Source organism: Crotalus tigris, unplaced genomic scaffold (genome assembly GCF_016545835.1).
Source record: "Crotalus tigris isolate CLP2741 ecotype Arizona unplaced genomic scaffold, ASM1654583v1 scf7180000019175.708988, whole genome shotgun sequence".
NCBI lineage: Eukaryota > Metazoa > Chordata > Lepidosauria > Squamata > Viperidae > Crotalus > Crotalus tigris.
This window is the reverse complement of record NW_024097417.1, coordinates 605,442-628,055: the sequence shown is the minus strand read 5'-3', so window position 1 is coordinate 628,055 and position 22,614 is coordinate 605,442. Positions and strand designations below refer to the sequence as shown.

At 35.6% G+C, this 22,614-nt stretch overlaps 1 protein-coding gene across 1 annotated transcript; it reads left to right on the top strand.

The window, feature by feature from the left end:
- Positions 1–4,439: 4,439 nt before the first annotated feature.
- On the top strand, positions 4,440–21,199 carry TDO2 (tryptophan 2,3-dioxygenase). The gene is made up of 12 exons (XM_039360892.1): positions 4,440–5,031; positions 5,319–5,424; positions 6,970–7,060; positions 9,703–9,773; positions 10,294–10,421; positions 12,385–12,571; positions 13,374–13,481; positions 14,555–14,666; positions 15,172–15,229; positions 16,873–16,952; positions 17,596–17,686; positions 20,665–21,199. Exons 1-12 carry the CDS (start codon positions 4,997–4,999, stop codon positions 20,816–20,818), a joined length of 1,221 nt encoding a protein of 406 aa, XP_039216826.1. The 5' UTR covers positions 4,440–4,996; the 3' UTR covers positions 20,819–21,199.
- The last annotated feature ends 1,415 nt before the right edge of the window (positions 21,200–22,614 follow it).

Here is a 22,614-nt window from a genome sequence, read left to right as displayed (position 1 = left end):
CCACATATAGGTTTCTCAAGAGACAAATAAGATATTCTGGTACTCCCATCTCTTTAAGAACTTGCCACAATTTGTTGTGATCCACACAATCAAAGGCTTTAGCATAGTAGAAAATTTATATTAAGCTACCTGAATGGCTTTCAACAATGGAAGTTTTGCCTACCCAAATTTAATTAACTATGACAAAGTCGTGACTTATAAAAATATCTTGGCTAATGAAGGAAAACTGAAAGACAGACAAGACTTACAATGACAAGGTATTGATTTAGCATGGTGGCCATATTTGCAAATTCAAACGAGATATGAAAAAGATGTGAAGATAACAGGATTTTATAAAGAACAGACAGAATTTGATCAAATATTGTTAAAAACAGACAAAAAAATTGATTAAGAAAATCTATAGATTTCTGCTAAATTTAAACATGGAAGAAGAACAAGTAAAAGAAACAATGATAGCATGGGCAAAAAACTTTGGATATTTTATAGATTTGGAAGACTGGCAAAAATTATGGGATAGAAATATCAAATTGACTAAAGCAGTCTCATATAAAGAAAATTTGTATAAAATGTTTTACAGATGGCATATGACACCAGTAAGATTAGCAAAAATGTTTAAAAATACTTCGAATAATTGCTGGAAATGTAAACAAAGATCAGGTACTTACTATCATATTGGTGGACAAGCAAAAAGGTTTTGGGTTAAGATCTGGGTGGCAGAACTGTTTTTGAGGCCTCTGGAGCTCGCATCCATGGCCGTGGGGCGATTTTATGGCATGCCAGCGGCCTGATCCAGGTGCCGGAGGCCTGGAAAATGTGGCGGGGGGACGGCGGCAGCAGCACGATTCGCATGGTGGGGGGGCAGCGGCACATGATCCACGTGGCGGGGGAATGGTGGTGACAGCACAATCTGCGCAGCTGTTGGGGGAAAGCCGGCAGCAGCAGGGCGATCCGTGTGACAGGTGGGGGATTTTGTGCCCCCCCCACGGCCGATCCAGTTGGCAGAGGCCTTTTCCAGGCCTCCGGAGCCCGGATCGGGCCGCTTGGGTGCCGCAAAAATTGCTCCGGAGGCTTACTTGGACTCGTGCTGGCAGCTGCCTCCACCATCCAGCCCGGATCTGCCCAGCTCTTGCAGTTGCTCCCTGGCTCTCAGTACAGTACATCTCCCTCAGGGCGATGGCACACGTACCCACAGGGACGGTTCTGCGTGCTGCCTGTTTGCCACCACAGCACTATACTATAGAAAATAGTTCAAGTTGAATTTCCCTTACAATCAGGTGGAGGTTCTAGGGTCCATGCTAAATCATTGGGCTGATATAAAGAGCTTGAGAAACATTGGCTGTCCAGCCCAGGATTGTTCCTTTCCTTTTGGCCAATGTGCTGAATAGTAGTGATGAGCTTCAGCTGGTCCCATGTTCCCATTTTGATTTGACAGCAATATTCAGTTATACTGGCTTGCTAAAATCTATGCCTTTACACATGCCTGGGTGATTTTGCTGAGGAATAGCATCTCATCTCTAACATTTGCCATAAAGCCTGCATATGCTGGGGCAGAAATGAATCTGAGATACAGTAGAAAAGGAGAGGGAAATGCATCCTAATTTTCTGGAAATGATTACTTCATTACTGAAATGAATGTCATTTGCACACTGTTCAAACAAATCAGCTAAAAAGTCTCACAAAAATAAGATTACTGATGATTGCATACATGCTTTCTTTACCAGAGTTACATCCTAAACATCTTAAAAAAGAGAGAGAGAAAAGTAAATTGATTCATGAGTAAAAAGCCCAGTTGCTTCAGTTAGACAAAGTATTAGATTCAGGATTTCTGGAAAGATCAGTTGCACCATTTACGTAAAATGTAAAAACAAAAAACCTTCAACCAAACTAAAGCAAAGAATTAGCTATTTCTATTGGTTTAGCTGGAAGGTGGATTTTCTTTCCCACCCTTTTTACTTAATGATCAAGTCAGGTGATCAGAAACTTGGGTTTCCTTTAGTTTGCATTCAATTAGAGCCTGTGAATACCAGAGACAGAGAATGCCCTATGGTATTCTGGGAAGGTGTTTGCTCTTTCCATTTTATAACTAGTGCTCTTAACAGGGACAGTAGGAGATATGAGCTTAAATTTATTTATTTCCTTACAGTCCAAGATTCCCTTTATGGCTCACAAGTAAAAGTTTAAAAGGCCCTGTTCTCTTATGCGATTGCCTAATGACAAAGCAAAACAAAAGCCAAACCCCTTCTTGGCAGCATGTGTTCGAAGTAGAGCTAGGCACATTCCATCAGTCCTAATAAGATAGTCCTTAGCAAAAGCCTCATTTAGAGTCTGTGCACAATTATGATGCTGATGAAAAAGTAACTTTGCAAACAATCATCATATTTATGATCTTCATGGATAAAGCAAAGGAAAGCTGAAATAATATCATAAGCACTTTTGCAAGTTTACTTAGTAACAGCTTTGCTTAATGACTGAGTTGCCAATCCCGACTGTGGTTGCTAAATGAGGACTACCTGTACTGATTTAGACTGAAGAATTGCTATGGGAGCAGTAGGAAAAAAGTTTTGTCTTATTTTATAGTTTTATATTGAAAATAATCCTTCAGATTGTGTTTCTCAACCTTGACAATTTTAAGGCATGTGGACTTCAACTCCCAGAATTTCACAGCCAGCATTGCTGGCTGTGGAATTCTGGGAGTTGAAGTCCACATGCCTTAAAATTGTCAAGGTTGAGAAACACTGCGACCTATTCTGAGGAAAAATAATGTCACTTATTTTTAATGATAGTGAAATTAGTTAGAAAAAGTAATCTTAAAAGTTGAAAATGCAGGGAGAGAAAGAGTTAAAAAGCTTGTCATATTTCTTTGAAATTTTCCACAAATAATAAGAGAACTGTAGTAAATATACAAGTTGAATTGGAAGGGCTGTAAATTGTCTTTCCCTAATCTGTTTCTTTCCAATTGTTCTAGAATAGCAGTCTACAGAAATTTCCATTAGTATCAGTGAAGAATAAAATATTATGGCAAAATTGCAACTTTTTTTTTCAAGATAAGGGCCATAGTTGAGTGATGCCAAGGGCCAAATTAGAGCTAACAACAACAAAAATCCTCAAAAATTTTTTATGGTCATTTGTGTGCAATTGAAAATAATATGATTTCAGTAATATACCCCAATTAATATACTTATACTTTTTTCTGTCACATTAAACATTTCAAGCCCTTTGCAACTTTCTCCAAAGCTGTCTCAGTGTCAGCCCTGGGAACATACATTGTACCTCATTGCATTCAGTTTACTCCTTTCATCTTATCTCATGTTTGGTCTCAATATTTGCACTGCAGTGAGTGGTTTTTCTGAGGCAAAGTCCCCTGCCATTCAAGCAATCAGCAAAACATTTTCAATAGCTTTCCATAGAAAGTTAACTGTTTTCTGCAGCATTCTACTCTACCATCTTACGGTCTGAAAATGATTTTGAGTAACTGAATTAATGAGATCTTTCTCTAGTTGCTAAAAATAATGATATATAGGATTGACAATGAAGTTGTTTGTAAGAAATAAGAGCCAGCATGACTACCAAGCCTAGCAATATTTTTCTATTGCTTTTTGATTTATGATGTTCTATCTTTTTTTTATTCTGTCTCTGTGCAACCACAGAACTCCTGTTAAAACAGGAATAAAGCACCTATTCTAACCCATTGTAATTTTGAAAGGTCATTAAGCAATTGGTCATAACTTGAGGACTACCCGTATATCTCCAGTTGCAGATAAATGAATATTATTTATACAATATCTGAATTTTTCAGTTAGCATAATTTCTTGTATATTTATATTTGTATTCTGCAGCTATTTTTAATACAAGTGTTTCTATAAAGTTGCAGTGAAGTTTTAAAAATTAGATTAATACAGACAACAATGTGGGAAGAGATGCATGGCTGCTACACTATCTGCACAATGACCGATAATGTTCCATATGATACATGTATGTCTCTTGATAGGTTAGAAAACAAGAGGTTTTTGTGGCATACTCATGTAGTGTTATGTCATGTTTATAACAAATACTTTGCTGTACCAGAAGGTTAATATCTCATGTGCTGGCTTAGACTGCAGCTGCTTATTCTTTTTAAAATTTCTTAAAACAGAATGTAATTATTCACTTGGAAAAATGGAACCAATATTTAATATCATATATCCATATAGCTAAGAATTGTTAAAGTTTAAGGTTAATAGGATAGTTGATTTCTGTGGTCAGTTCTTTTCTCTAGATATGACATACCAAATATTTAGCACAATTGAGACACCGTGAGAGGACATGATGCATCACTTCAGCAAATGCTCTGTTAATGATTAGAGGAAATTGAGTAACAATGTGCAATAGGTACAACTAGGATTTGGAAAACTAATGAAAAATTCAAAATCTCTTGAAGAAGAATATTGGGACATGTTTTCACTCAGAAAGAATTAACAAATGTTCAAAATGTTTTATTAAATTTGGAAGTGTGAACATTTGATTGCTTGAAAACATTCTGTTTTCAGAGCTGTCTTTATATTTATGTTTTGAACCTAGGATTTATAAATAATTTATAATTTATACACATTTAAGTATACCTGACTTTTATGCAAAGTTTCTATCACATATATTATTTCCTTCATCTCTGTAAATATCTGAAAATGTGAAATTTGCAATAACTGAAGCCTCTGAAATTTCATTAAAAGTGCTCCTGTTATGCTTGTGATGATTTTTTTTTCCAATTTGTGTATGGATTGAATGAGGGATTGTTTAATCCCTCATTAATATTTGTCTTGTTTAATGAGTTCATTAAACAAGACAAATATTTCATGAAGTTATTTTCTAGATATCCACTGAATCTGAATGGTAGCAAAGGTGGTCATTTCAAAAGGGGGCTGGCCTAAATTGTTGATCAGATTACATAAAAGAATGCACTAGGAAATGCAATTTATTTTATCTCAGGATATTGGAACAGGTGATATTTGGTACTAGAGTTATGACTGGATGTCCCTTCTGGAAGAACAAATACCAGTAAGTACATTTCTCTTTTTTGTTAATAAGATAGAAATCATAAGAGATATTTCAATAAACAAAAATGAATGAAATGGATATATAAGTAACTTTAAATAACCCTAGAAGCACGGGTTTTTAGAACCCTATTTTTATTTTTATTTTTTTGCAGTGCCTTTAATTGATAAAAACAGAATCAGTCTTGTTGTCTTAGTACAAATTCAAATAATCAGCATATTGATGTAGCCTGTTATATAGTTCTCTTCTATTGGCATTACTTAGCTCTGTTATCATTTCTTTATTCACAGATTTAATTTTAGTAAATTGGCTTTGGAAGATGGGGCAGATGACAAATCACAGGAAGGCTTAAACAAGGCTAGCAAAAGTGGTCTTATCTATGGAGACTATCTACACGTAAGTATAAGATAATGGTACTGTTTAAAAACTGATGAATCTACAACTGAATATTTCTTCTGTAGCTCTTTAAGTATGTTTTATAATTGTGAAATTCTTGATTATTGTAATGAATCTTCAAAAGACATTCAAGTTTTAGCTATAGATACTTAATCTGTCTCAGTAACCCCAATAGGAAATAAGCACTTGTCCCCCCCCCCCAATCCCAAAGTGGTTCACCCAAGCAGCTGGGTGGTTACAGGTCCTATTTTATAAAGGCCAGTGTTCCATTTGAAGACTTGTTTCCAATTAATTGCAGGTGGGTTTTTTTGATGATTCTCCATTCTAAGTCTAGTTTATAATAGCACCTAGACTGCAGCATGTATAGTAATAGTAATAGTAGTAAAGTTGGAAGGGATCTTGGAGGTCATCTAGTCCAGCCCCCTGATCAGGCAGGAAACCCTACACCCTTTCGGACAAATGGCTGTCCAGTCTCTTCTTAAAAACTTCCAGTGTTGGAGCATTTACTTCTGGAGGCAGGCTGTTCCACTGATTCCACTAAGTTATGATGAGATGTACTGTATATGATTTGTGGTACTGTATTTTTTTCTTAAATGTTGCAAAAGCTAATTTATCTACTGCAAGCATATTGTTCACAAAATTTTTAAAAATCAGGAATGAACAGTCTTTGTAACCTAATGTGAACTACCATTTTCCCCCCAGCAAAATATATTTTGAATATTAGCATATTGGATTTGTAACAGAAGAATATGTTATGCTTTGCCAGTTGTACTATAGACAACAGTCATGGATTTTTTTTAAAAAAAGATAAGATGGCAGTGAAGTCTTCATGGGGCAGGAGAAAAACACCATGTTATGCTTTTATTTTTAAATTATTCATGTTTTTCCAGCAGGGTTTCCCTGCCAGACAAAAATCAATAATAAAAAAAGAATATTGAAAAAGCTCTATCAGTAGAAATGCAGCTTGAACAAACATGTTCTTATCCAAATCCATAATCCCCTACATTACTTTTAGGCTGAGAGTCACTTTTATTGACTATTGGGTTCTCCTCTCTCTCCCATCCTCCAAATTATTCTTGTACTGCTGCTGCTGTGGCGATGGCGGTATTTTTCAGCAGAAAATGAGGTCTATTTGATACCTAATTACATTAGCATGGGGAGGGGGCTGCAATAATTTTGCCACGTTAAACATTGGTGCTGGGTCAAAAATACATGGTATTCCTAGGCCATGTTGACGATGGCATCATCTCCTTCCAATGTGATCATTTGCATTTTTAGAATGATTCAGAGAAAGGAAAGCATTGGTGCTTCCCAAACTTTGGTGTCCTTGTCACCCTTAATCTAAGGGTAGCCCTATTAAATATATATGTTTAAAGACATTGTATGTATGGCCACAACTTTAAAGCTGTTGTTTTAAAATATAAAAGACTGATTATCAAAACTGATATGTGAATATTTAATAAAGATATTCATTATGTGATTCAGAATTAGTGACATTATCTGCAGAATTATTGCAAGATCACCTTGATTTTCTTTCTTATAAAGCTGGATAAAATATTGAATGCACAGGAACTTCAGAGTGAAAACAAGGGAAACAAAATCCATGAGGAACATCTGTTTATTGTGACCCATCAAGGTAAATCCTAAATAATCTAGTTCATCTTATTATCTGGTGATTACAAATACATGTTTGCCTGTTAATAAAAATGATTTGTTCTATATACTATTTAGGATAAGTAAAAGCATGTATAAAAACAGCTAATGTAACTCCTTAATTTCCATAACTATATCCTAGCTGAACATGCTGATGAATAGTATTTGAATTGTCTTCAGACTTGGAACAATTCCTAGATTTCTTAAAACCAAAAAGGTTAAAATGTGTATTATAGGCAATCTTTCTAACTTATGCCAAAACTGCTAGGTTTGCAGAATGTAGAATATATATGCAATACAAAAAATATGCAAATAAACTGAAGTTCACTAATTAATTACCATTATTAATTCAGTTATTAATTATAGTTCAGATATTTATTGTGCTTATTCTATTTTGTGATTTTAAAACATGTACATGGACACAGATCTGATTCTGTTACATGTAAAATTATTTTGTATTTACATTCTATACATGCTTTCAGTTTTCATTTCATTTCATCCATAAATTTCCCTGGCTAGGTTTACACTGGAACATAGGTGTTCCTAGTTTTGTTTTGCTAACTTTTTAAAAGTTATGGTATTTTGCATCTAGTAAAACCCAATATATGTCTGAATCCAATTATATTTCATTTCTAGCTACCTACTCTGAAAAAAAACCCCATTTCTTACTCTCTCTGGATTCTGTCATACTATGAAAGGGGAGGAGGATAAGCAAGGGGTTTTTATGACTCTCACTTCCTTCATTAAATTACAAAGTGACTGGATGTTGATTCTCATCAAGAGGACTAACCATAACAATATGGCTATCACCTTTCATCTACTCTCTCTCTGAAGTCTCCCTTTTGCCGGCAGTGAGGGAAAAGGGGGGGAACAATGCAACACCTGGGATCTGGGAAAAGAGAGGATGAGTGATCATTGTCCGGAAGAACTGTGGGGTGGGGGCTGCTTGGGAACACTTAAAACATTGAAGGATGGGAGAGAATTCCCCAGATCCTGTCTAGCATGCCTGCAATCATTTTCTCTTAATAAAGATGCCTGTTGGAAGAGATATTCCAAGAGTTCTGTCTTCTTAAGATGTAAAGTGAGATGGGTCCTTACAATATATGTATTTTGCATTATGATATCATGCTGCAAAGTCTGTACTTTTTACATTTGTGTTGTGATGTCACATGCAAGTACATAAGGGGAAGAGCTTTCGTTGTGAATCACAAAGTACATTGCAAAATTTTCATGAAAACATTGGTGCTGATGTTCCTGTCTTAATATTCTAAATGTCACTCTGGAATGGAGATGTTACTTTCAAAACCTGTAAACTCAAAAAGAAAACCATGGGGAGTTTATTTTACAAATGCAGCAGTAAAACTTTGTATAGGAAAGTCTAGGGTTCAAATCCTCAGTCATCTAAAAAACCATCAGAATAATCTTCAATTAAGCTATTTCACTGAGCCATTGTTGAGTAAAAAAAGGCTGAGGAGAAATATTGTCCACACTGATTTGGCATAATGGTGACATAAAGATAACCATTGATCCTTTTTCTATTAATGTTTATAATTAATAAAGAAAAAAAGGACATCTGTGAGAGCATCCTAGTCATTAAATGGTCTCCAGATTTTGGAGATTGGAGTATCTGGCCAAAATTATAGTCATGAAATGCATTATTTGACTAGTAACAGCAGTCATACAAAATTAGTCATTTATATACAAAGTGGCAGCTTTTTGAATTATCCATCTGTTCTCATCTTTCTTGTGCTAAATTATTTTTTTTAATAAGGGTGCAGGCAACTTTCACAAACTTTAAATGACAAATACATTATTTATAACTAGGGGAAAATTTCTCAGCTATATGCTTCTTTTGAGTTTACAGGTTTTGAAAATTCATACTCTAATTTTCCTAAATAGAAATATTATCTGTATAGGGGACTGCAAATTATGGGTGGTGATTACAGAATGTAAACCTGTTGGAGAGCTGATGATTGCAAGTTTATGTACTGTTTAAATATTCAGATATGATTATTATGCTGTTTTCTCTTAACAGAATCATGGTGTGCTTGGTCTGATTATTATTATTATTATTATTATTATTATTATTATTATTAATATTATTAACATTTTCTGCACTGTGAGAGTACAACTAGCAACTTCTATTGATTTGACATTGTAGATTTTCAGATGTACATCTAAATGCCACTTCAGGGACAAATGGGGTTGTGTTTCTTTATAACATCATACTTTACTATTACATTTGTGCGCACATACTGTAGTTTTTATGTAGTTAGACTTTTTCAAAAAAGATGTTTGATTATTTGGCATAAACATTAAGATTGGGATTTTTGAGAAATGATGTGATTCTGATTTAAACCGTTGTATTCAGAGTGATGAATGTATGAAGAATAGTAGAGTGAACATCTACAGAACTTTTGCTCTCTATACTGAAACCATCAAATCTTAGCCAAAGTATTGAATTGGGCAGGAAAAGCAATTGGAAAAAAAATCAGGACAGAAAAGTATATCTACTTACAGCACTTTTAGTTTATTAAAGATATTATAAATATAGAGAAGAGTCTGTTCATTCACTTTTACAGTATTTATTGCATGAAAACTGAACTAATGTTCCTTTCAATTCAGCTTATGAATTATGGTTCAAGCAGATCCTGTGGGAACTGGATTCTGTTCGAGTGATATTTCAGAATGGTCATGTAAGTAGAATAGAACTGTTTTATTTAAATTCCTCTTTGGATTCTGATTCTTATAAAATACAAATTAGATATTTGAAATTTGGATATTCTGAACATCTACAATAATCACTATTTTAGGATGTCAGTTAGATTAAATCTCTAAATCTCTTATGATTGAAGAGCACAATTAAAATCCTTCTGACTGCAGTCCTATACGCTCTTACCAGAAAAAAAAAATTATTACTTGGAGGGAAATCCCACCGTATTCACCGATGTGTTCTGACAAAGAAAGAAGGACATGGCCTCATTAGGCAACAAGAGATAAAAATATGGAAATATCAAAATTGTGCCTGGAGGCTGTGAGGACTAATGGATGGTGGATGGGGCAAAAGAAGCCTTGATTAAATCCTAGTAAGGTAGACTATTTGTAAATGTTATTAAATGACTGTTCTAATTCAAGCCATCTATTATGGGTTGTGATTTTGTTGTTATTGTTCTGCCTTATCAGCCAAGTCATAATATTTATTATATTCAAACTAAGGTGAAAGATGAAAGGAATATGCTGAAGGTGGTTACTCGAATGCAGAGAATTTCATTAATTCTTAAATTGCTTGTGGAACAATTTTCTGTCCTAGAAACAATGACAGCTCTGGATTTTTTTGACTTCAGGTACAAATATTTCAGGTCTTTGATTCATTTATATGTGCAGTTACTGTATTTGCAAAGGTCTTAAAATGAATTTATAAGAAACAAAATATGATAAAAAAGTATTTCAATCCTGGTTCATTGAAATGAGAAGTGCTTGGTGCTCTCTGAGCTTGGTTGTTTTCTTGCAGACATTTTATTACCCAAACTAGGGAACATCATCAATGCTAGTAAAGAGTAGGGTTTGCTCTCAGTTTATATTATAGTGACTTACCCTGTCAGTGTTGGTGGGAGTGGTCTTAGAAGTTCTTTGCTTGGGCTGTTTACTGTTAGCTTGTTTGGCAGTTCCTTGATTGGGGTATTGTATACTTCTTGACTGTTAACCTTGGAGTTAATCTATACTCATTTGGATGTTGATTGCTGGTGGGGAGGTGTTTTGGTCTTTTTGTTCCCCTTTTCACTTGTTGATTGTCTCTTTTTCACAGTATATATTGTTTATGTGACTATTTATGGCTAATTTGTCAGAGTGCCAGGCTTCTAGAAAGGAACTCCAAACAAGCTAACAATAAACAGCACAACCAAAGTAGCTCCAAGACCACTTCCACCAATAATGACAGGGCAACCAGTAGACCAGGGGTCTTCAAACTTGGCCCTTTTATGACTTGTAGACTTCAACTCCCAGAATTCCTCAGTCAGGCATGCTGGCTGAGGAATTCTGGAAGTTGAAGTCCACAAGTCATAAAAGGGCCAAGTTTGAAGACCCCTGCAGTAGACTATAAAATGAGAGCAAACTCCACTCCCTGCTAGAACTGATGATATTACCTAGTTTGGGTAATAAAACATCTGCAACGGATCAACCAAGCTCAGAGAGCACCAAGGGCCCCTCATAAAATACTCAGTATATTTCTATCAGAATTTGTAGTGATGTTAACAGTACAGAAACAGCATTTCACAGAATTGAAGAATAGAGGTCTTTATCCTGACAGAATATCTAGAACACAAAAAAGGAGAAATTACAATGTAGAGAACAATGAATGCAGGGGAAAATAGGAAAGAAGGCAGGCAAGTTCAAACCACATATAGTTAGGCTTATCTGCAGGTTTAACTGGCAGGTCTGTGGTAAACAAAATAGATGCAACATTATTGGATGGCATCTAAGATACACATTACCATATTTTAAAAATGGCCAAACCTTACATGATCACCAACTCACATGAGATTTTAGTGTTCCTGCATGGAATCACTGAAATCTCACAAATTTGCTAGTCTAAGATTTCAGAAATCTTAAAAAATGGTGGGCTTTTTTTTTCCTATTGTACAATTATGTTCAAAACCTTATGAAGACAATTGGTTAATTGTTCTCACTGTTAGGAAGTTTCTCCTTAATTCTAGATTGCTTCTCTCCTTAATTAGTTTATGTTTATGTCTAGGTCAACCTGAAATGGTCAATCTGAAGTGGTCAACTTCTGTACTACATCCTGCTACTTAGGAATTAGGCTAGAAACTTCACATGAAATGTGAATGACTTAACTTTATTCAAATCCTTTAGGAAAAATATGAATGCAGTATGAGTACTTTTATCCTTATTCAGATGTTTTGGATGGCATTCTGGATGTATTAAACCAAATATTAAGTAGTGAGTTTCAACTTAATTCCAGTTTGTATAAACACACACTGTAACTGGACAGATATATTTAGAAATGAGCCTTACATATGTGAGTCACTGCTGATTAAGCATACAAAGTGTCAAGAGATTGGGAGAAAGGCAATAAAATTGACCTGATTAAAATCAATGAGATAAGTTATCCAGGATTAACATAAGTTTAATTTATTTCCAAGGATATGATTCTATGTCACCCTGGAATTCTGTCCAGACTGATGATTCAATAACTTCATCATTACTTGATACAATAGAATAAGGCAAGAAAATCAAATGTGCTTTTTTATGCAGAATAATAAGTCACTGCTCTTTCTCCTATCTTTAAAGAGATTATCTGAGCCCAGCTTCAGGATTTCAAAGCTTACAGTTTCGATTATTGGAAAATAAGATTGGTGTTCCTCAGAATTTGAGAGTTCCATATAACAGAAGGCATTACCGGGATAACTTCAAGGGAAAGGAATATGAATTATTGCTTAAATCAGAACAAGAGCCAACATTACTGCAGCTAGTCGAAGTATGATTTTTCTCATTTACCATTTGGCTGGTCATGCAGTCTTGAGTTATGATTTGTTCAAAACTTTTTCTTTTCAAAAAATCAGGTCAGTTGAATTTAGCCACACTGAAATAGAATAGAATAGAGCTAGAAGGGACCTTGGAGGTCTTCTAGTCCAGCCCCCTGGTTGAGCAGCAGAATCTACACCATAAGTACCTAATCTATACTTGTATCTTTGATTTTTCCTGCCTAAATGTAAAACTTTGCTTTTCTCCACATTAAAACTCATTTTGTTGGATAGGGCCCATTGTTCAAGTTTGTCAAGATCTTTTTGGATCCTGAGTTTGTTTTCTGGGGTGTTGGCTACTCCTGCCAGTTTGGTGTGATCTTCAAATAGAAGAGTTCCCCTTCTATTCCTTCATCTAAGTCATTGATGAAGATATTGAAGAGTACTGGGCCAAAGATGGAGCCTTGTGGTACCCTACTGCTTACTTCTCTTCATGTGGATGTAGTACCAATGAGGATTACTTATTGAGTACGGTTTGTCAGCCAGCTACAAATCCATCTGGTGGTGATGTTGTCTATTCCACTTTTTTCTAGCTTACCAAGCAGTAGATAATAGGTATTGGTAGTGTAAAATATAAGGAATTAAAAACTGGATGGGTGTTTTGGTGGGATAAGGGAAGAAAGACTGTCCAGTATTCTATCTTGTCTGTCTGTTGATGCTATGCTTTGCTATTGGCTAATCACTAAGCATTGCTTGCTAATTCACACATTGCAACTAATGCAATCAGTTGATGTTCACTTCATTTTGTTTTATAAGGCATGGCTGGCAAGAACACCAGGACTTGAACCAGAAGGATTTAATTTCTGGGGAAAATTTGAAGCAAATGTACTTAATGGATTAGAACAAGAATATGCAACAGTACAGGTATATATTCCAATTTATCATGTTGTCTTTAGATTAAAAAAGTAATTTTCCAGAGGTGGCCACCATTTGTAGCAAAATGTCCTGGTTTCAGTTTTAATAAGAGAGCATATTCATATGAATTGTAACTCTATATATGTGTGAATTTCCATATGGATTAGTTTAAGCTTGCTGATGCATTTATTTATGCATGGGCATCCATGGGCTTCGATTATTTTTGTTGAAATACTGGAAGCAGAATTACAGTGAAGTTTTGGCCTTTTAGATATGCATGCAATGTTGCAACATGTATATAAGAAGGATAGGTCTTACATCATGATTGCACAATCATGGCACTGCTTTTATCATTTTGCCCTCCTTGACCATCCTCAGATGCTACTGGTGGGGGAGAACATTTATCTTATGGCAACACTGCATGAATGTCTTCTCAAATAGTTTAGTTCTCAAATGTTGGTGTGCTGTTGATAAGGATAACTTATTTTAACAAGTTCAGACACTGAACCAGATAATCTGACAAAATCTACAATCCTTATTTGGACATTCAACAGATAAAATACTCAAAAACAAATTAATTTAGGAATGATTATATAGTTACAAGCAAACTGAGTTTTTAAGTGTGTATAAGGGAATGCGTTATTAATGTGATTATCTTCATGTTATAATATAGACTGTATTTATTTATGTGCCCATTTGTTTTTAGGATAACAGCCATACAGAATCAATAACTTCCATCCATATTTAGGATATTCCATACTCTTCCTAGTTAGTGCCTTCCAGATGTGTTGAAGGCTGCAGTCTTGGCAAAACTAGAGGGTCACATTAGAGAAACTTCATGAACTATCAAATGATTTATAAGCAGAGGCAGCCAAGTCTGCAATAGTTTCTATCTCATGCTGACATTTTTGTGTTTTATTTTAATCATACATGCACACAAGAGGAACTGTGATTGTCATGAGTTAAACAGAGTACTTGTGGAAAAAAGCTCTGGATATATGAAATGCAAAGGGAAAATATTCCCCATAAATGCATGTATAGCTAAGTAAAATGTTTTTTAAAAAAATAATTGTCTTTGAAAGGCTAAAGAAAACTCCGAGGAAAAAGAAGATCAATTGGCAGAACTTCAGAAGCAAAAAGAAGTACTTATGTCATTATTTGATGAAAAACTCCATGAACACCTTCTTAGTAAAGGTAAGCATAGTAAAGGTAGACACAGGTAGTCCTTGACTTACAACAATTCATTTAGTGACCGTTCAAACTTACAAAGGCACTTACGACCATTTTTCACCCTTACAACCATTGCAGCATCCCCATGGCTACTTGATCAAAATTCAGACACTTGGCGACTGACTCATGTTTATGACAGTTGCAGTGTCCTGGGGTCACATGCTCACCTTTTGTGACTTTCTGACAAGCAAAGCCAATGGGGAAGTCAGATTCACTTAACAACTGTATTACTATAACTGCAGTGATTCATTTAACAACTGTGGCATGAACAGTCATAAAATGGGGCAAATTTCACTTAACAACTATTTCATTTAGCAACAGAAATTTTGGGCTCAATTCTGATTGTAGGTTGAGGACTATCTGTATACATATTAGTATGAGCAGAAGGGGATTTTCAGTTTTTGATAGATAACATAAAACTTTCTGCATTAGAATTTCTGTATTATTTTCCACTTTTTAATTTTTGTAGGTGACAGAAGATTGTCCTATAAAGCAATGAAAGGAGCTTTAATGATATACTTCTATAGGTATGCAAAAAGTGTAATTGCCTCTGTAAATGGCTTTCCTAGTGTTGTTTTTTTACTGAAGTGATTCATTTTTGTTTTAACATCCTTAACAAGTAGGATTAGGATTATTGAGAATAAGAAAATGAGTCCTTGTTTACCAACCATTTGTCCAGCAACCATTTGAAGTTACAACAACACTGAAAAAAATAAGTTTGCAATTCATTTACAATTATTTACAAACTTTGCTACATCCTAGTCACCTGATTTGTGATTTTTAATCCCCCACCTGCCTTTCAGAGCAGAGATATTGCAAAGGAAAAGAGAGTAAGCTGTTTGCTGTTCTACACATCAAAAGCAGTGTCATTGTGCCAGCAACCCACAAAATGGGCTGTTTAGGCATTGACCCTTGGCCGCGCCCACTTTACCTCTAGCCACCCGCCTCAGGCGATTCAAAGCCAGCTTTCCTCCTCTGATGGCCTTCCCCAGCCAGTGTTCACCTCCAATGGCGCCCTAGCCCTCTGCCCCCACACACTTCGTCCCTGCCCATTCGCCCAGGCACCATTTGACCTGGGCGCTTTGTGGCATGGGACAAATAGTCCCCAACCAATCGGGTGGTGGGTAGAAGCAATGGTGCTTCGGGGGGGGGCACTGTGTGATTGGCAGTGGGTGGAGTGGGGGGGGTTAAGGTTAGGGTGCTATGCAAGATTTTTGTTTTAAAGCCCCGCGGCTACTCCACAAGTTTTTTTTTTAAGGGGATGCACTTTCGGACCAATTGGGAACTGTAGTTTTGATAGGTCATACAAACCTACTCCCTACTCTAATTCACACTTGCACACACCGGTAATCCTATATAAACATACACACGCCTCCCATGGACAATTTCCATTCTTCTGTCTCTCCAGAATGCTCTTTCTTCTCCCAACTCTGGATGCCTTCCAGGCAGTCTGTACTACAATTCCCATCCTCCCCCACTTCCTTCCACTGACACCTACTCTCGTCTCCCTGGAATGCAACTGGCCACAACACCCTCCCCCCCCAAGGGCTGCGCCGGGCTGGCTCCTCCTCCCTTCTTTCATTTCCTGATCTCATTGGAGCTGGCTGAGTTGCGAGCCAAGCTGTCCCTCCCTTCCTGGTCCCCGCCCCAACACACTCTCGCCTGTCTACCTTTCCAATGGCCCCGGTTGCTGCTACTCCCACCGCCACTCCCCCTCCCTTCTAGTCCTGGTGACAGATCTACGTGGCCCCGATCCAAACAAATTACTTCTCTAGAACTCTCTCTCTAGGTGATTTCTATAGCAATCTCTCCATTGAGTCACCCCGGATTCCACCTTATCTAAAGCTATTAGTCAAGTCTTTTGCAAAGTGATCTCACACCCCATCCCATGCAGAGTATAGGAAAACAAATGGGGGAAAGCTGCACTAAAGCTTCATTTATCTAGTGCCTGTTTATGTTTATTTCAAAAGAATATAAATAAGCAAATTCCAGCAAATTCTGAGAAGCAAACTTGAAGTCTATTTTCTGTTTTCTCCTGGTTATTTTTAGCAATTAAACTGTAGCAAGATTTCAAATTGCTTTAACAATTATGTTTATTCATTTGGATCTTCTTTTTTTGCCTTAACACAAACTGATAAATGGGAATTCAATTAACCTTCTATTGTTTAAGAGAGGAACCTCGCTTCCAAGTTCCTTTTCAGCTTCTTACTTCTCTTATGGATATCGATGTGCTAATGACTAAATGGAGATGTAAGTTCTTTGAGTATTTCTTTGATGCAAATAATCTTAATTTTCATTTCACATTGCCACTATAGTCAAAATGAAAGATATTTTCAAGGTTGATGGTCTACTCTAGGATTTTGTAACTGACTAAATATTTATTCCATCCAGGAGTGACCTAGATTGTGAAAAGTTACAGAAGATGAGTACAATTGGCTTATAACTTCAGGCATATAATACATTTGAAATACTCAGATATTGCTTCTGCCATGAAATTATCCACATTTAGCAAATCATTTTATTTTAACCTTAGTTCTGCTCATCTAGAATCACAAAACTACCTTAGCTTTTTTTAAAAAAAAAAAAATACAGCAAAATACCGTATGTGATGATTTGTTCTGTAATAAATATATCCCAAAGTTGTAATCTTATACCCATTTTGGTAAATCTAGGCTGTATTAAATCCTGTAGAACATACTTATTAGACGTTTATAGGTATCCATTTTGAAATAAAATAGGTATGCATCTATTTAATTATAAAGAAAGTAGAATATACTAATATAAAAGTTAAATTTGTGGAAATGATGAAACAGTTCTCATTTACAACAGTCTTACATATTCTTTTTGTATCTTAAAATGAAAAAATGAATTAAAAGAGTTTCTATATACTTAGATAACCATGTGTGTATAGTGCACAGAATGATTGGCAGCAAGGCTGGGACTGGAGGTTCATCAGGCTACCAGTATCTACGCTCAACTGTGAGGTAAGTTTAGGAAGCCAGCTTCAGTTTTTGTTATCATTTATGAATATCAAAAATGGATAAAAACATGAATTATGTGGCATCTACATAGAGTCTTTTTAGCAATATTTCCAGAGCAGATCTCATGTTTTTAAGTTTACAAGGGAGTTCATATTGATCTTTTTGTAAGAAACCACCACAATATGCTGTGGATAAAGTTTAAATGTTTGGCTACGTAATTATTCTTTCTCCTTGTGAATTTAATTTCATTTTTTTTAAATATATACAGGTAGTCCTCAACTTAGGATCATTTGTTTAACAATGGTTCAAAGTTACAAAGTTGAAAAAAATGACTATGACCTGTGGTTGCACTTACAATTACACCACCCCCACTTTTATGTGATCACAATTTGGACACTTGGCAACCAGCTCACATTTATAAATGTTTGCAGTATCTTGCAGTCATGAAATGATTATGATCTTTTTTGCCAATTTCCTGCAAAAAAATCCAGTGGGGAATCTGGGTTCGCTTAATGACTATGTGATTCACTTAATGATTGTCATAAAAATTATCACAAAATTGCATCCGACTCAACTTACCACTGCAACAATTTATAACCGAAATTCTGATCAAAATTATGGTAATAAGATAAGGACTACATACAGACATATTCATTTCTCAAATATTTTCTTCATACATCTGATTAGGAAGCATACCTACAGGTACATAGGAAGAAAAAAGAGCATTTTTTAACTTTCTCTTGAACACTAGTAAAATTACTTAAAACACCAACAGAATTAATGAAGGATTTCATAATTAATACAGCAAATATATTGCCATAACCAATTCAAGCTAGATAGAAGGTTTCTGCTGTGAGCAGTCCAAATTACCTTCATGCCATTAATAGTTAATCACATAGATAGTTTAGTGCAGGCAGTTCTTTGAGCAAATAAATTAAGTCACTGCTGATTTAATGTGGACAACATCTGTTTGAATATAATTGGGAAGTCAGGTGGTGGGATACAATGGTGTTGATAGCCAATAGAAAACTGGCTTCCCTTTCTAATTTGAGCTCTATGATACCCATGATTATAGATGTTATTGTCTAAAAACATTTGGAAGTCCAAGTCTAGACAACTTGCTCTAAGAATTGCATGTTAATGAAAGCAAATTTGGATGGTTGTACTTTAACTCAATTGATGCATTTTTAGAATTTTGTTAAATAATATTAAAACCAATGAAGTTTTCCTAAGCAAAAGGTATCCTGGGAAATTATGCAATACCCTGCTAGGCTTTCAGGTTGCCAGTTAACTTTTTTCTTTTAAAAACAAGAAGTTTAACAAATGAATCACTTCAAAAATCATCTCTATTACTGAGATTACATCTTAAACAGACACAGTCAAACCTTGATTACCAATTAAACAAAATAAGTATGCTGTAAGGACCCACCCCATTCTACATCTTAAGAAGACAGAACTCTTGGAATATCTCTTCCAACAGGCATCTTTATTAAGATAAGATGGTTGCAGGCGTTCTAGACAGGATCTGGGCCCAACCCCTACCATTCAATGTTTTAAGTGTTCCCAAGCAGCCCCCACCCCACCGTCCTTCCAGCGGCAATCCCAGGCGTCACATTTCCACCCCCTTTTCCTCTCGACCAGCAGAAGGGAGACTTCAGAGAGTAGTAGATGAAAACTGATGGGCCATATTGTTACGGTCAGTCCTCTGGGTGAGATCCACATTCAGTCCCTTTGAAGTTTTAATGAAGGAAGTGAGAGCCATAAAACCCCTTTGCTCATCCCCCTTCCCCTTCGTAGTATGACAAGAATCCAGAGAGGGCAGAAATGAGGTTTTCCATAGTCGATAACTAGAAATGAAATATAATTGGATTCTGACACATGCTTTGGGTGCCAAGAGAGGGGGGGGGGTGCCACAGGGTTCTTTCCCTTAATTATCATGCCCTTAAATCTTTCATTGCCATATTCAACAGTAGTCAAACGTTTTTGTAATTATTCGACTCTCTCTCTCTCTCTCTCTCTCTCTCTCTCTCTCTATATATATATATATATATATATATATGAATTACTGTAAAAGGTCTCTTTTTGCACATAAACTGTATTTCTTATTATGGGAACCAAAAGGAATCATTTTTGCCTATAGGCTTTGATTATGCAAATCAATTCATAATTGTATGGAGTTGTATAACTGTCCAACATAACTATATTAATTATACCAAAATATTAATTCTAATTATACCCAGTCATAATAACAATTAGCCATTTATATAAAATGCCCCTTAATCAAAGAAACAATTTTTGATAAATTATGACCAATAAGAGATCATCATTATCCCCATAGCACAATTATCATCTGCATGGTGAATAGCTACTGCAGAGAATGCAAAATGCTTCCCTGGAAAATTCAGTCTAATCCAGCAAGTTGATTCCAACTAACATTTTCAATTGTTAATGCTCACTATAAAGGGACAAAAAAAGTTGAAATCTTCTGGACAATAGGAGGTTCTTCCCAGAAGAAAAAAAATAAAGATGTCTGCCCTCACAGTGTCTCCTCACTGCAAACAGTCTCTTTCTGCTCTATTGATATTAGTGAGCATTAGATGAAAGGCTTTCCACACTTGTTTGTACCTAAGGATATAATTTTTATATCCTTTTAAACAGGGCTTTTTTTTGTCATAGAACACCCAGAATGGAGTTCCGGCACCTTTTTTGGATGGAACCTTGTAGGGTAGGCAAGGCGGGTTGTATGACGTATGTGAGTTCCGGCACCTTTTTTTCTTTTTTTAAAGCTATTATAAGAAACATTGGGATCACTAGAAAGCTCATCATATTTTAGCTGCATTTTTCCTGAGGTGACCATTTCCAACTCTTAAGCATTAGAACTAGATGCTTGGATCGAGTCTAGTGTTATAAGTTCTGCTTACTATTATCTATAAAATACTATGGAATTCTATTACCATTAATATTTTTCATTTTTTTTACAGTGACAGATATAAAGTATTCGTTGATTTGTTCAATCTTTCAACTTACTTGGTGCCAAGAAGCTGGATCCCAAAACTGAATCCAACACTTCATAAATTCCTTTACACAGCAGAATATTGTGACAGCTCATACTTCAGCAGTGATGATTCAGATTAACAGCTTTCTTTAGACAAGTGTTACAAACCCCACGTTTTTAATATATTTTTATATATTGAGCTCCACTTTGATAATGATGGCATAAAAGCCTGGAAGTTGTAAAGTCAACACACCAAGAAGTGCAGGTTTCAAAAAAACTTATATTGTGTAAATTAATAATTTATATATGTTTATGTATTTATGCACAATATACAGTAACATAGACTTTAATATATAACTATTTCAATTAAGTAATTATAAAATAAAATATAGAGATAACCAAAAAGAATTTTAAGCTTCACTTTTATCAGTTTTAGCTGATTTATTAGGCTGACCCAACATGTTTCTGATTGCTGCATTAAGTTTGTAATAAAGATATGATTTTAGGTTTATTACATTTTACATTATGTCTTCAAATTTCCTTATGAAAACTTGCTCCTGAAAACAGTATTAAAATGTTTATAAGGAAGTAAAGGAAGAAAAATGTACTATATATTAAAAAAACTGAAGAAACTAGAGATTTATATAGAATTGGCAGCATTATGCTAGAGTGGATTGCAGGAATATGATGGTATTGACATGAATATACAAAAAGGGTTTCATATGAACTTTTGAGACATTTATTTAAAACTTACTAAACCATTAGAAATATTTCAACTGTCATCAATTATTAATTGAAACACTTCAAAATTATATATGTATAAAAGGTTTCCATTCCCTACCATAATCCAAACTGGCAATTCCAATTATTGTAGGCTTATATTCAATCTGAATCAAATTCATAAATGGAGAAGCAAAAACTACACAGAAATATGCTTCTAATCCTCAAATGGTTTTCCAGTAGAATAAAAAGATTACAAACCAAAGTGGAAATACTGTAAATCTCAGTAGTAGCAGAGTATGAAAGAAAATGTGAAGTTGGTTCATACATTCTGCAGCACAGCCAATATAGCAATAGTACTTAGATGTATATACCGCTTCATAGTGCTTTACAGCGGTTTACAGAATCATCATATTGCTCCAACAGTCTAGATCCTTATTTAACTGACTTTGGAAGAATGGAAGGCCAAGTCAACCTTGAGCCAGTCAGGATCAAACCCCTGGCAGGGGACAGAGTTAACCTGTAATACTGCATTCTAAACACTGCATGTCATGGTTCCGACAGAGACAAATAAAGCAGAACTCTGAGGCTTGCAAATTCCTCAAAGAACATGTTTATTAGTTACAAAGTATCGGCACGGTCAAGAGTAAAACCAAGTCTGGATACACAAGTAACAATTTTCCAATACAAAGTTAAGTGTCCCACCCATAAAAACTATGCAAGCAACTACGTTCCCCAATATGATTATTTGGCGGGCTTTTTATGCAGTGCCCAGTCCCTTGTCTCGGGAACAGCTGATGACTTTGATTACCACAGGACAAAATATTATTTTGACTAATGAAGCACCTGGGCAACTCCCCTGCCACCATTCTATGTGGCAACCTAGAATGAGAGGGAAAATAGCTGCAGCCATGCTCATTTATAGAGTTGACAGTCGGCCCCTCTCAAAAAGAAAGAGTCTCCTGTAGGGGAAGCAAAAAGCAGGTTATTTCCTCGAGGCTTATGAGGATATTGTAGAACTTTGTTATTAATCTATCTGCTTTCACATTGGTACATTTCACCCATGTAGCTTCTGACGGGGTAGCCTTTCCATTGAATGAGGTACTGTAACTTTCCCTCATGCAGCCTAGAATCAAGAATTCATTTTATTTCATAATGTGTCTCCCCCTCTACCATTATTGGACCCGGCGGCTTCTTTGGGATAGGGCTTAAAGAG